General features: G+C 31.7%; 1 protein-coding gene across 7 annotated transcripts in view; it reads right to left on the bottom strand.

Moving 5' to 3' along the window:
* Positions 1-13372, bottom strand: part of LOC143258428 (DDB1- and CUL4-associated factor 6-like) — a 126648-nt gene that overhangs the window by 26564 nt on the left and 86712 nt on the right. For all 7 annotated transcript variants that reach the window (XM_076517349.1, XM_076517351.1, XM_076517354.1 and 4 more), the window contains exons 13-14: positions 10034-10590; positions 6897-7050 (exon numbers count right to left, since the gene is read on the bottom strand). In XM_076517349.1, the coding sequence (XP_076373464.1) occupies positions 6897-7050; positions 10034-10590 (711 nt within the window). The remainder of the gene's footprint in view (positions 1-6896; positions 7051-10033; positions 10591-13372) is intronic.

The following is a 13372-nucleotide window of genomic DNA, read 5'->3' as shown; positions in this document are numbered from 1 at the left end:
GCAGATGACTGCTAACTGTTGGTTCTGATTCACTAAGACTGAATGAATGAGATGTTCACATTTGTCAGTGTACTGACATTTAAAAAAAGGCTGGCTGTATGCTAGATGTCCTGTAAGGAATATTCTACACAGCAATGCACATAACAATATGGTATCACAAACAATATGTGAAGCAAGTTTCATTTTCATTTTAAATCTGCAACACTCTACAACTAGATAATATGTATAAAATCATCTGAAGAGAATCTGGAACCCCAACCAAACAGATCTACTCAGTTAGTAAAATGTGAGCAGGAATAATCATTGGTTCATGTATAGCCCTCTACGACCCGTGGAAGGTAATATTAATGCCATATATTATAGTGAACACATCCTTCCATACCTTATGCTGTCATATAGTGAAACAATGGGCTTTGACTTCAACTTACTGGGTGATGTTGTCCAGTTACACCATGCCAAACTAACTGACACATTCCTTGAAGAGCAGTGGATTTACTAAATGAAGTAAACTGGTTGTTTTTTTCTCCAAGAAGTTTTAAACAATATTTTAGTATCTTATCAACATTCTAGTCTTAAATAAGTAATCTGGTGCTACCTTGCTTTTTGTGGGGACCATACTCAATATTAAAAATAAAATATCATGCATTTTCCAAATGAAAATATGCTTCTACAACATATTCATCAAGAAGTATACACTGGATGACTAATTACTAACACTTCATTTGCATTTATAATATGAATAAAGTAGTTACATATTTAATGCTTCAATTTAACACTTGTGTATTTGAAATATTATATAACTTTGTGTAAATGAGTGTTAATGTTCTAGTTTATTCATCTGATGTTGAAAGTACAGGATCACTGTTCTATCCCTACTAGCCAAAAAGGAATTAGAAGTTTTCAAACTATGACTTTTGCTTCTTCATTAGACAGGATGCATATTCTGAAATTCAAGTTTTGAGAAAATTACAATTATGTGCTGCAATATTTTTTAAAGAATAAATTAATTTAAGTTCTAGACATTACAACATGCCTAACAACAGAAAAAAGAAGTACTCTGTGCCATTATGTCTCCAAGGTTTAAAGGATTAGAGTACACCTGAAAGGGACAGAATTAGTAAACTGCTAGAAGAAAGAACATTGTAACAATCTGTCTTCAAGGTTTAAAGGATTAACATTATTTTTCAAGGGAAAAAGTAGTCATCTATCACATTAAACATTAACATTTTCCAACATTAAACATATTTCCAAAAGATATCTCAACTCATATAATATCTCTTGTATTGCCTTTTGTTTGCACAACTTTTGCTTGCCATTAGGCTTGATACTCCCAGTTAACTTCACATGTGCTTTAGCATGCAACAATCCTCCATCAAGAGAAGTGTGACACACCCTCCTAGCACAGTTGACTCCCTCTAGAAAATGTTAACTTCTGAGATGATACCTTACTCCCTCTTGCAAAGTAGCTAGAATCACACTTTAAAATGGTAGAGGAACCAATACAAAAGTTACTTAGATCAGCTCTCTTCAGAAAGTGTCTGAAGAAGACACATGGAAAATAATAACCTAGTGTATGAGGTCACTGTTTTGAGAGACCACACCCCATCTGTAAAAGGTACACTCTTCACCTGTTGTAAAGGTATGTGTAGCCAAATCAGGCAGAAAAATATGCTCCCTACATCTGGAACTGGCTATATCAACTAGTGTAGAGTAGCTAGGGTGCTTCAAATCATACTCGATGTATTAAATCCAGTCCAAACCCATGCGACATTGGGAATTTGTCATTTTGTCTGCAGAAAGAGGGTACCAATCTCATCTTTGCTTCAAGACCAGAAAGCAAAAGGAAAAAATTTCTGTTCCAGCAACCCAGACACAGTACACGTATGCAGACCCAGTACACAACCAACACTGGACCATCCAAGAGCCTGATATCTGGGCAATAGTAGAAAGGGAGAATACAAACATGGCAGGTTAACTCCAGTCCAAAACTAGGTGATGTAGGGAATTTTTAATTTGGTCTGCAGTAGGAACCATTTTGGCCCCACCAACCACATGCTGTAATGGGAGGCCACTTAGACTAGTTGTTTTTTAGAGTTTAATTTTAAGTGCAGCTATAAATAGGCATATTTTAATTCCAGGTATACAGTTGCAAGTGGACTATATGAGACACCAACTTGAGTCAGAATAAAGAAGTGACTCAGAGGCTGGTACCAAATCTCACATCAATCATTAATACAATAAATTAATGAGTACAATTAATACTCATAAACTTTAACATCAGCAACAATCTTGATATGCTTTCACATCAAAAGAATCAAATGTCTCATGCTGAGCAAGTAAAGTTTCATTAATTAAACTCTCTAAAATTCATTGAGAAGTTATAAATTAATATATTATATGAACTGTGCTCAAGCATACTATACTTTATGAGTTCCCCTTAATATTAAACATCTTACACAAATTTCCTAACTATGCTATTTGGCTGAGAGAAATAGTAATTGTTACTTACACTGTGGTTGAACAGTGATTACTGAGGACTTGTTGGAGTACAGACATCTTCAAAAATGTTCTTGGCTTAAAAATGAGTGGGTTGAGTAGCATCTGGAACAATCAGAGAACTTTGTGGCAGTAGGACCAATGGGTTTTTTCTTCAAAGTCAGATAACTTAACTTTAGCCCCAAATTGTGGGTTCTTACACAATTTTGTTTGTATTCTTACAATTCTCCAAGAAGTGTACAAATCTGTGTTGGTCACTTTATTTGATCAATTTTTTGATTCATCATACTTCTAAAAACTAGAACCAAAACTAATTCAGTAATTAGCTATGACTGAAGACAGGAAAATGGCAGCATGTTTGCATGTACTTCTCCTAGTCTTCCTTCCAATCAAAGTTCTTCCAAGAGTCTCTAGTATGCATTCTAATACTTTTTTATAGAACTTTTTCACACCTTTAATGAAGTTAATACAAACTCTCTCTCTGCTACAGTTGCATCTGTTTAAGTATATAACATAGTTAGTTTTCTATGCTTCCTGGAATTCATCTCAGTTTATGCTTGAAATATCTTAAAATAACTTCTCCAATATGAAATATCAGTTGAGGAAGAGGATAAAACAATCCAACATCTGAATAGAATGAAGAAGAGGAGAGAATGAATCATCATAGACACAAGTGAAAGAAGCTTTAGGTTACATATCTGAGATCATCATATCTAAAAATGCAGAGAGATAAGACAGATTGAGAGGGGTAGAATGGGAATTCATAGCAAAGACATGAGGTGTAAAAATACTTTCCAAATCTTCCTATTCAGGGACAGCTTCTCCAAGAAAAATGAGATCCCTCTAGAGTTCTAGAGACATAGTTGGCTATATGATAAACTCTAACTCACAACACCCCATGGCCAAGACTTCCTCTGACCAAAGTGTGAACCTGAACCCATAGTAGTAGTAAGTATTATTGTATCAGTAGTGGCATGAACCATAACAGAAACCATTGTAGTTGTACTAAAATATAAGTTCATTATGTGAAAAATAAAAAAGAAACTAAGAGAAAAAAAGGATAACAAACTAAAGTTGTCCACACAGCAAAAAATAACAGAGCAAAAATAATTCATGATTTGTACACTATAAAGCCAAATTCAAAAGTGTTCTACATTATAGAGGGAATCAGCTGTGCTGGGAGAGTATATTGCACTCCTATTGGTGGAGGGTTATCATATGATCATTTGTAAGCCACAGCACTGCCATACCACATAAGGAGAATAAAGGCTAGTAGTGAGCAAATACTGCACTGACAGATGGTAGCACAAGTGGAGAAAACTGTTATGTGAGAGGATATATGGTATGATATTGGAAAACATATCATTCTCTTTTGTCGGTATATATGGTAAAACCTTTTTACAACAGTTATTTGTGACTTCACAATAAATTTCAAAAATAAACAAACAACACACAGGCTACTTGTTTGAAAATAATATGTTAAAAGAAGCCAAAATAAAATACAAATTTTCATTACACTATTGATCAACACAATTGTATCCAGAGCTTTAAACAATTGTGTCTTATTGTCAAAGTCCACATAGATTAATTCATTTACTTTAGAACCCAACTAACAAGATGAATTATTTTTCCAGCTCTGTTGCATTACTACAATCTGTGATAATGTCACTTTAAAATCACTACTATACACTCTTTATGGGTAATCTCACAATCATGCAATATTGATCCAGGTATCAAACTATCTAACTAACTGTCCACATCTGACTACCTTTGTCCAACTCTTAGTATACAACTAACTTAAACTACATTTTTGGACATGTATTTATAGACTGACAGAGGCCTAGAAAGTTTCACACACTATACAATATCATGATGCAATAATATTCACATAAAACAAGAAGAACAGATTACACGTTTCTAGTAACGTGATGCAATCATACAAGTACCAATTCACAACAAATGAACTACACATTTGATTTATACATAGTTACATAAACAAACCTGCACTAAACTAATGCTTCTAAAACTATCTAAATCTTGCATTAAACTTATATAACACACTTTCTCCACAGTTAAAGGAATTAGAAAAGCTTTTAAAAGAATAATGTCAGTAAACTGTTAAAGAAACAACACTACATCAAGATTTAAGAAATTAGGATAATTTTAAAGGAAAAAGTAGTAATCTGCTAGGAGAAAGAACACTATTATTCTGTCTCCAAGATTTAACCCTCTTGCCCTGTATATCAGTTACCGCACATGACACAAAATTTCAGTCTTATATTCCAAAGTTTACTAAACTACTTTTTGTTTAGTTTATACTACTTAGTATAGCATAAAATCTTAGCTTATAATCCATATTTTAATAGTTATAAGTTTTTAAGTTCTTAATTCAACAGACAATATTTACAAAAGATCCTATATATTTCCTTATGTGAGAAATGAAATTTTTTTCTCTAGGTATCCCTCTTCCTTAATTTATTCACCACCCCTCTAATAAGTATAAAATTTAAGGTAAGTTAATCATTATAACATTATCAGCACTCACACAAATCATAATTTTCCTAGCCTTCATCTTCTTTTGTTACAGAGCCATCAAATAGAAAATCAAACCCCTCCTGCCACACCCACCTGTCACACCCTCCCTTTCATGCTTTGTCAATAGTTCTCTCAAGTTTAATTATATACACTACAAATAACCAGTTGAAAGTTACTGCACAAGTCAGTTTTCATACATCAAATGATATACTGTACAATGCTGTATTCTAAACAGATAAGCATCAGTTTTACTTATAATACACTGTTCATTCTTGTGAGAAGGTTAACAACTAGCTTGGATAAATTTGTAACAGCTCTTGTCACATAGTTAGAAAGCCAGAAAATTTTGCAAGTTAGGGAAAATTGTATACTTTTTGCAAGTAGTTTATGTTCTTATGCAATATTTAATTAAATAAAAATTCTTTAGTGCAATACTACAACTATTATAAAAAATAGGGTTAACTGTCATTGACAACTGACAGCATAAAAAAAAGATTGATTAAATAGTTTATTTACTGTTTCTGTCTTTATAAAAGGCATGCACATAGTAGCTTGTGGATAACAAAATTTGATTGGTGAGTTGCACATACCCCAAGTGATTTATAACTTATAATGGTTTACATAGTAGTTATACCTAGTTCACAGGGTAATCAAAATGGCAATAAAGCAGTAAAATTTAATTATAAATAGATATATACTGTTACAAGCTTAAAGGTAATTAAAATAAAATAATGTAGTTTCATGTTACAACATGAAGTCATTCTACAAACAAAAGAGAGTAATTTAGATTTATTTAGATACTTTTTTAGTGGTAATGAGGTTAATAATATTGACTGATCCTCTACAGAGACAGGGTAGAGAATATAACAGATAAAGTTTCAGTTAGAAAAAAAAAACATTTGAAATGTATTTAGGAGGTTTTAGGAACTACACAAATGAAATTTAAGATTTCTGAGATGAGGAAAAGTATTTTTAATCTTAGTATGAAAATTACTTTGCACATGGACAATCCAAAATAAACACTCAACATATTCATGGACAAATCTTTATTTTAGTTCATTAAAAGTACTTCACTAAAAAATATGATTTTTTTTATATATGATAAGACTTGTAATATAAACTGAAAGTCTGCCACATTTTGTAAAGATATGTGCATAATACTGATAGTTAGAAGTATTAAATCTATAAAAACTTCAAATGAGCACAGAGAGATCACAAGGTCTGTCAACTTGATCAAGCCTCTGTTGAGAGAGTTAAAGAATTATGGTACTCTTTAAAGAGAAAAAGGTAGTAATCTACTAAATGAAAGAACATTGTACTATTTTGTTTCCAAAGTTTAAAAAAACTGATGTACTTTTAAAAGATGAAAAAAAAAGTGCTAATGTGTCAGAAGAAACAATATTGTATCATCCTCTCTCTCCAAGGTTTAAGGGATTAGGATAGCCTTTAAATGAATAAAAAGAAAACAACACTATACATTATGTCTCTAAGATCTATGGGACTAGATTACTTTTAAAAGATAAAAGCAGTAATCTGTCAAGAGAAACAACACTGTATTATCCTGTTCAAACCAACCATGGTAAGTAGTGAGAAAATAAAAACACATTATAGTTTTCTTTACCTCTTGCAGTAAAGATTTACTGCAATAAATAATTAGTAATAATAACAGTAATAATAATTACTATTATTAGATTTGTGAATAACCTTACACAATACCTACTTATCCAATAAAAATATAATCTGTGAAATGTTCTAGAAAACCAGAAATTTAATTATGCTATAGATATCTGCAAATAAGCTGTTAATTCAGGAGTAGACTAAGTATATTTTTTCTTACACAAATACAGATTTCTTGAAATGCTCACCATGGTACGAGCATTCCTATGTCCAATAAACCTTTGTTTGACAGCAGGCTGAGGTACATTCATCATCTCAGTTTTATCCAGTTCATCTTCTTCCCGCTGAAGTCGAAGCTCATCATCAACAGACTGAAGTATTCGTTTAGGAATATCTCGACTCCTGTGATCAATGAATTTGTTTTACAAGTGAAAAAAAAACAAAACACGTTTATGTTTCAGGAACCCAAACATTGCATTAGCCTGACAACTAACTGACTTGTTGATAATAATTTAGTATGGATCAAATCTGTAAAGGTTTAAAGATATATGAATTTCTTTTTTCAGAATTTTGTCTGCTACAGAATTAAAAGTGTGAACATCTTTTGTTGTATTTACCTGTCATGCAAAATGTGTGTTTATTCTCAACCTTCAACCTTAACTTTTTGCCATTCTGGTTGCATTTTTTGTTATCTTACCTGTAATATACTCAATTCATCTAACAATAAGGAAACTGACGTAGTAAAGTAAAAGTTTTTGTGCCATGACCATAGGGTTGCTTTATGCCAAGTTTGATTTATTCTTTGTGCATCTGAAAAGTACATTTTCCACAAGTCAGGTGGTACTTCACATTGCCTATGTATGTTGCAAAGCAACAGACACACTAAAATATATAAATCATAGTTGACACCAGTCGCTTCAGAATGCAGTCTTTTAATGTGAAAATTTTTCTCAAATGAAGATGAAATCTGAATATTTTTCTTAATTATACTTGAGAGTCTTGTATTACTATCATTAGAAGGAGATGGTAACTTTAATAAAGTAACTATGAATTACAGAATCATTAAAATGCACCAAGAAGGCACTGACTTGTGACACATGCTTGAACTGTTGAGGCTGAATATAAAAACCTTCAAATGTGAGAGACACTTGGTAGGAAACATCTGTACTAAGTTAATTCTCTCACTCATAGTTCAATCATTTTAACCTACATCTTGACCTCAAGTTGACCTTTAGTATCCACACTATAATATTTAACAAGTTGTGTGTATCGTCATGAAATCTTTGCAAAATTTCTGTAAGCACTTCAAGTCCTTTATAAACATAAAATCAGAATTTTTCACGAATTTTTAACAAAACTTTTTCCATGAATATATGGAGTCAAATTATTTTCATGTTAAGATTAAAATTATTTTTCTTCATCTGAAAACTGTCAACTTGCATTTGCATAATCCCTAAAATCTCCTATTTTATATAAATTCCACATTTTTTCAGTGAAACTGTGTTTTTTGTTTTCTTTAATTTTTCTAACTTTATACATGGGTCAAATCAACCAACCTCATCACAACTATAAATCTAAGTTACACCATTCTCTTTTCTAGAATAACTTGAATTTGTAACAGCAAACTGGACTTGTTTATCCTAATTAACTTCAATTTGTAACAGCAAACTGGACTTGTTTATCCTAATTAACTTCAATTTGTAACAGCAAACTGGACTTGTTTATCCTAATTAACTTCAATTTGTAACAGCAAACTGGACTTGTTTATCCTAATTAACTTCAATTTGTAACAGCAAACTGGACTTGTTTATCCTAATTAACTTAAATGTAACAGCAAACTGGACTTGTTTATCCTAATTAATTTAAATGTAACAGCAAACTGGACTTGTTTATCCTAATTAATTTAAATGTAACAGCAAACTGGACTTGTTTATCCTAATTAATTTAAATGTAACAGCAAACTGGACTTGTTTATCCTAATTAATTTAAATGTAACAGCAAACTGGACTTGTTTATCCTAATTAATTTAAATGTAACAGCAAACTGGACTTGTTTATCCTAATTAATTTAAATGTAACAGCAAACTGGACTTGTTTATCCTAATTAATTTAAATGTAACAGCAAACTGGACTTGTTTATCCTAATTAACTTAAAATAGGTAACAATACAATCTGTTTCTACTTGCAGTTTATTATTTCATTGCTATATGAACCATGTTTAACTATAATTCCACCACATAAGTTGTAAATTCCTCGACAAACACGTAGGTCATGTTACCCTATTGCATTATGTATGTATGAGCACTAGCCAGCTGCTTACCATAAAAAAAAAAAAACTATTTTATTATTTTTCTTTATCTTACATAATTTATAGTGTTTCTAATTTTTTAAATTTAACTACTTTTATAAATTAGAGAAGAGAGGATACTTCTAATGCAAATGTCACAATTCACATACTAAAGTGAAATTAAAGATTTTTAAAAATATTTCCTAATAAAGGTAAGAACTTACAACTTATATAACATTAAAAGATGAATTATTAACCATGGTTTTTATGTCAGGTTTATTATTTTTATACTATGAAAATAAAGTAATTTAATTAAATTTTGAATGTAACTTTCCATAAAGTTCTTACATGCACACTTCAACCTGCCCACAGCAAGAGGGTTAATTTTATACTGCATTGAAAAACAAAAATACAGACAAGATTACAATATCTTAAACCTAGGTTCAAACAAAAGGTATCTTCTTTTCTTTTCACACAATTAAATTATTTAAAAATGGTCTTTTACTCTGCTCTTCATCAGTAAGCCTAATAACCTTGTGACCCCCTCAATTATGTCACCTCCAAATTTATTAAAATGTCCAATGTTTGGAAACTAAGTATGTCACCTGCATAATGTTTGTGCACTATCAGCTTGAATTTATCCAGACATGTCTGTAACTAGTTTTTTTGCATGAAAACAAAAGGCACTAGCCATAATTGGAGCTTAGAGAGAAACTACAACTATTCCATCTATATTATTATAAATATCAATTTCATGACAATACATCTACTCATTCAATTGACAATTTTCTTATCCCAGAAATCTACAATGGTACATAATTTGAAGCATTAAAAAGACAACAGAACTTAGTTTCTTCCACATGTTTACCCTGTTTTTCACCTAATAATTTTGTTTAAGCAATGGTAATTCTGGATGAAAATAGTTACGACAATCAATAAAGAAGTTTATTTATTTACACACACAAACTTTGTATATGCTTAAAATTTCACAACAATTCTCAAACATTAAAACTACTCTAGAAAACCTCTTTCATTACTATTCAAATGCAAAACTTAACAGTTTGCTTAAACATTATAGAGAACTTATAAATTGTAATACCTTCGTGGTGAAGAAATTCGTCCATCATCATCATCACTGCTAGTGTCAACATCCCAGTTCTCTACTTCCATCATCAGAGGATCATCATATTCCTCTTGTTGGTGACTTTCACCCTCAGGTCTACTGCTTATCTCTCTCTCTTCATCTTCTGTGGATGACATAGAAGCAGATATTACTCTATCTGTTTCTGATTCTTCCATAACTAATCTACCTATGGTTGTTTTACCTGTACATTCATTATTTCTGCTGAATGCTAATTCATCATCTTGTGAATCTACTTCAACTACAGATCTGACAGTAGGTGATTCAGTTGTACTGTGGAGGTAATCATGTTCTTCTCTATTACTGTAACCCTCTTCAGTAGCAGATGTACCACCTTCTTCTTCATTTCTTTCATCCAATTGCTTCAAATCTATTTGAATATCTTTGCTCCATTTTCCATTGCCTTCATGGCCTGTATTTTTGTCTTCAACATCTGAAATACCCTGATTCTGTATGCTTTGATTTTCAGAAACTTCACAAATCCTTGGGTGGATAACTTCAATGGAAGAACCCATCTAATAAACAAAAAAGTGAAAAAACTAAATCAAAACAAAAACAAATTATCTTAAAATGTTACTACATTTGATCACAAATATTGTTCACCACGTTATTTTCATAGCACTAGCAAAGAACAACTTCAACAATTTCCTTCTCTCAATGCACTTACAATAGCAACTAATAAACAAACTTCATTAAGCGTGAGATATTGATCACTGTCATGGAAAAGCTATTCTCATATTACATGACTACTCATCTGACTGTGATATATACAAATGTATCCTCCTAGGTTGTTTGAGCTAAAAATCCACAAAACGTTTATGGCTTTACTACTTTATGTGAAGAAAAGCAAACACTGACAAGGTATTATCTCTTAGGTCAATCTTTAGGTTTCTATGCAAATCAAAAGAACAAGATAGAAAGCTAAAACTAGTCCTAGAGCTAAGAAACAGAAATTTAAGAGGGTAGTTAAAAAACAAAACAAAAAACATCATACTTGAAGAAAATGAAAAGCAAAACTAAATCTTACTGAAGATAAGGTCAACGAACTTTCTGAAGAAATGATATAATAGAAAAATTGAATCAACTAATTTATGGAGAAAGTAGATAAAACAGCAAACAAGTTACTTATCTAACTACCAATTTCAAAGAACCAGTTTTGATTACCTCTGCAAGCCTAACAACTATCAAGCATCAATAACTACTTTATCCAACAAGTTCAGAATGACACACCAAAAGAAATATACAAATCAATGTTCCAGAACAGGGAATGAAGGAAAGAAGAGACCACAGCCAAACTTGCAGATGATTTGGAAAAGCTTAACATGAAGTTATTAATTCACTGGCATATAACTAATTTATAGATACCATAACAGATAAAGATATGACAAAGGTTGAAGACCTGCAGATGGAAGTGAACATGAAATCATTAAAGTTGTAGATAACCTACTTGAGGTACCATTTTAAAGTCACAGAACCATCAGAACAAGCAGCACTGAAACATAACTTTCCCTGCTGATAGTCTACAAGAATTAAAGGTACTAGTTATGCAACTAGTGATAAAAAATGGATGAAACAAACCTACTGTAATAAAATGCCTGTAAGAAATAAAATCTTCTCCCAAAGCATGTTGGAAAAAGGGAACTGTTATAAATGTGGGAAACATGTCTATTATAGCCTAAACTGTGAGGAAACAACAGTGAAGGAAATACAGTTCAAATATGTTAAAGGAACAACAAAGTATTAATAAAACACCAAGAAAACAGGAACTAGCTGGCCTCGTGTAGAAAAGTTCAGCTATGGATACTAAATCTCTCCCAAATTAATTGAAAAGTTCATTTTTTGAAAACAATAAATGAGTGCATGGATTTATTAATGGACACTCTTGCAGTGCTGTGATCAACTTTGGTTCTACTGCTACAATTAACTGTTTCACCCGATATGATAATGAAGGGTGAGAAATTGCCTCCAGAATTGACAAAAGAAGGATTTATGTGAATAGGAAAAGATTATAAAGCTCCAGGAAAAAACATAACTGAAAATTTCCCTTACTACAGGAAACTTCTGTACATTTCATGATGTGTGTGTAATTGTCATCAAAGGAAAATACATAGTAGGAAATGGCTTTATCCAGAGACAAGGATAGAAGGTCAGGCTAGCATCAAATAGTTTCACAGTCTATGACCATGAAAAATTATTAAAATCCTAAATATAAATTGAAAGGCAATCACCATCAAGAAGTAACATGTACCAGGAATTATTAGGAATAAATATTCAACTAGTGACTGGAGTATAGTGAAATGAAACACTACAGCATGTCTTGAGGGATTATGGTAGGAGGAGCTCTCATAGATCTGAAGAATTAACTTTTTCCACAAAGATATTATTTTTCCAGATGTCATGTGGTTTTATTGAGTTACATTCATAAGTTAAGTAAACTATTTATTAACATACTATTTGAATAAAGTTGGCATGAAAGCATAGCTAATAATCCAAGTGCTAATGTTGAAATATTTAATTTTATAAGCCATTCATACTATAATAGAACTCTAACTTATATAATACTGGAAAAACCTTTATATTATTCAATGTGCAACCCCAACTTTGTGAAATTTTTATCCTCTGTGTATGTAGATCAGCAAGAGGCATCATGATTTTCATGTTTCATCTCCATTTCCCATTGCAGAGAACTTTATTTCCCTCCATTCTTAGGGTGAAGATATGACATCATGAAATAAGTTCTCAGGGTGAAGATATGACATCATGAAAACATCACACATGGATCTAATGCACTGGCGCCATCTATATAAATATAATAGTACTGTTGTATGTCCAAGTAAATACTTCACAGGCTGCAGATGAAACTTCACCAAAATTGATAAGGAGGTTCCATTAGGTCCATGAGGAAATACACAAAATTTTAAATTTTGCATTATCCAGTTTTTCTGATGCTTTTGCATGGTTTTTTAACTCTACTTTACTTTGATGGATCTTTACCAAATTTGGCAAGAAGGTTTGTTGGGTCCACGAGGAAATACGTGCACATTAACGGTTTCACCTTTTGTGTTCTGCAATATTTATGGGCATTTTGAGCTTGTTTTTAAATTATATATAATGGAAACAACTTTTCATGTCTAAGATAACTTTTCATTTACTATGAAGTTACATAACTTCCACCTTGGTTATGGGTACCCCAGCTAGTAGTAAATAAAACATCATCAATCACCCCTTCTCTAATTTACCATCCTTACATGAAGTACAAAATTTAATGTAAATTACTCATTATAATGTTGTTATTAG

This window comes from Tachypleus tridentatus, chromosome 8, assembly GCF_004210375.1.
Source record: "Tachypleus tridentatus isolate NWPU-2018 chromosome 8, ASM421037v1, whole genome shotgun sequence".
NCBI lineage: Eukaryota > Metazoa > Arthropoda > Merostomata > Xiphosura > Limulidae > Tachypleus > Tachypleus tridentatus.
This window is presented reverse-complemented; position numbering and strand designations above follow the sequence as displayed.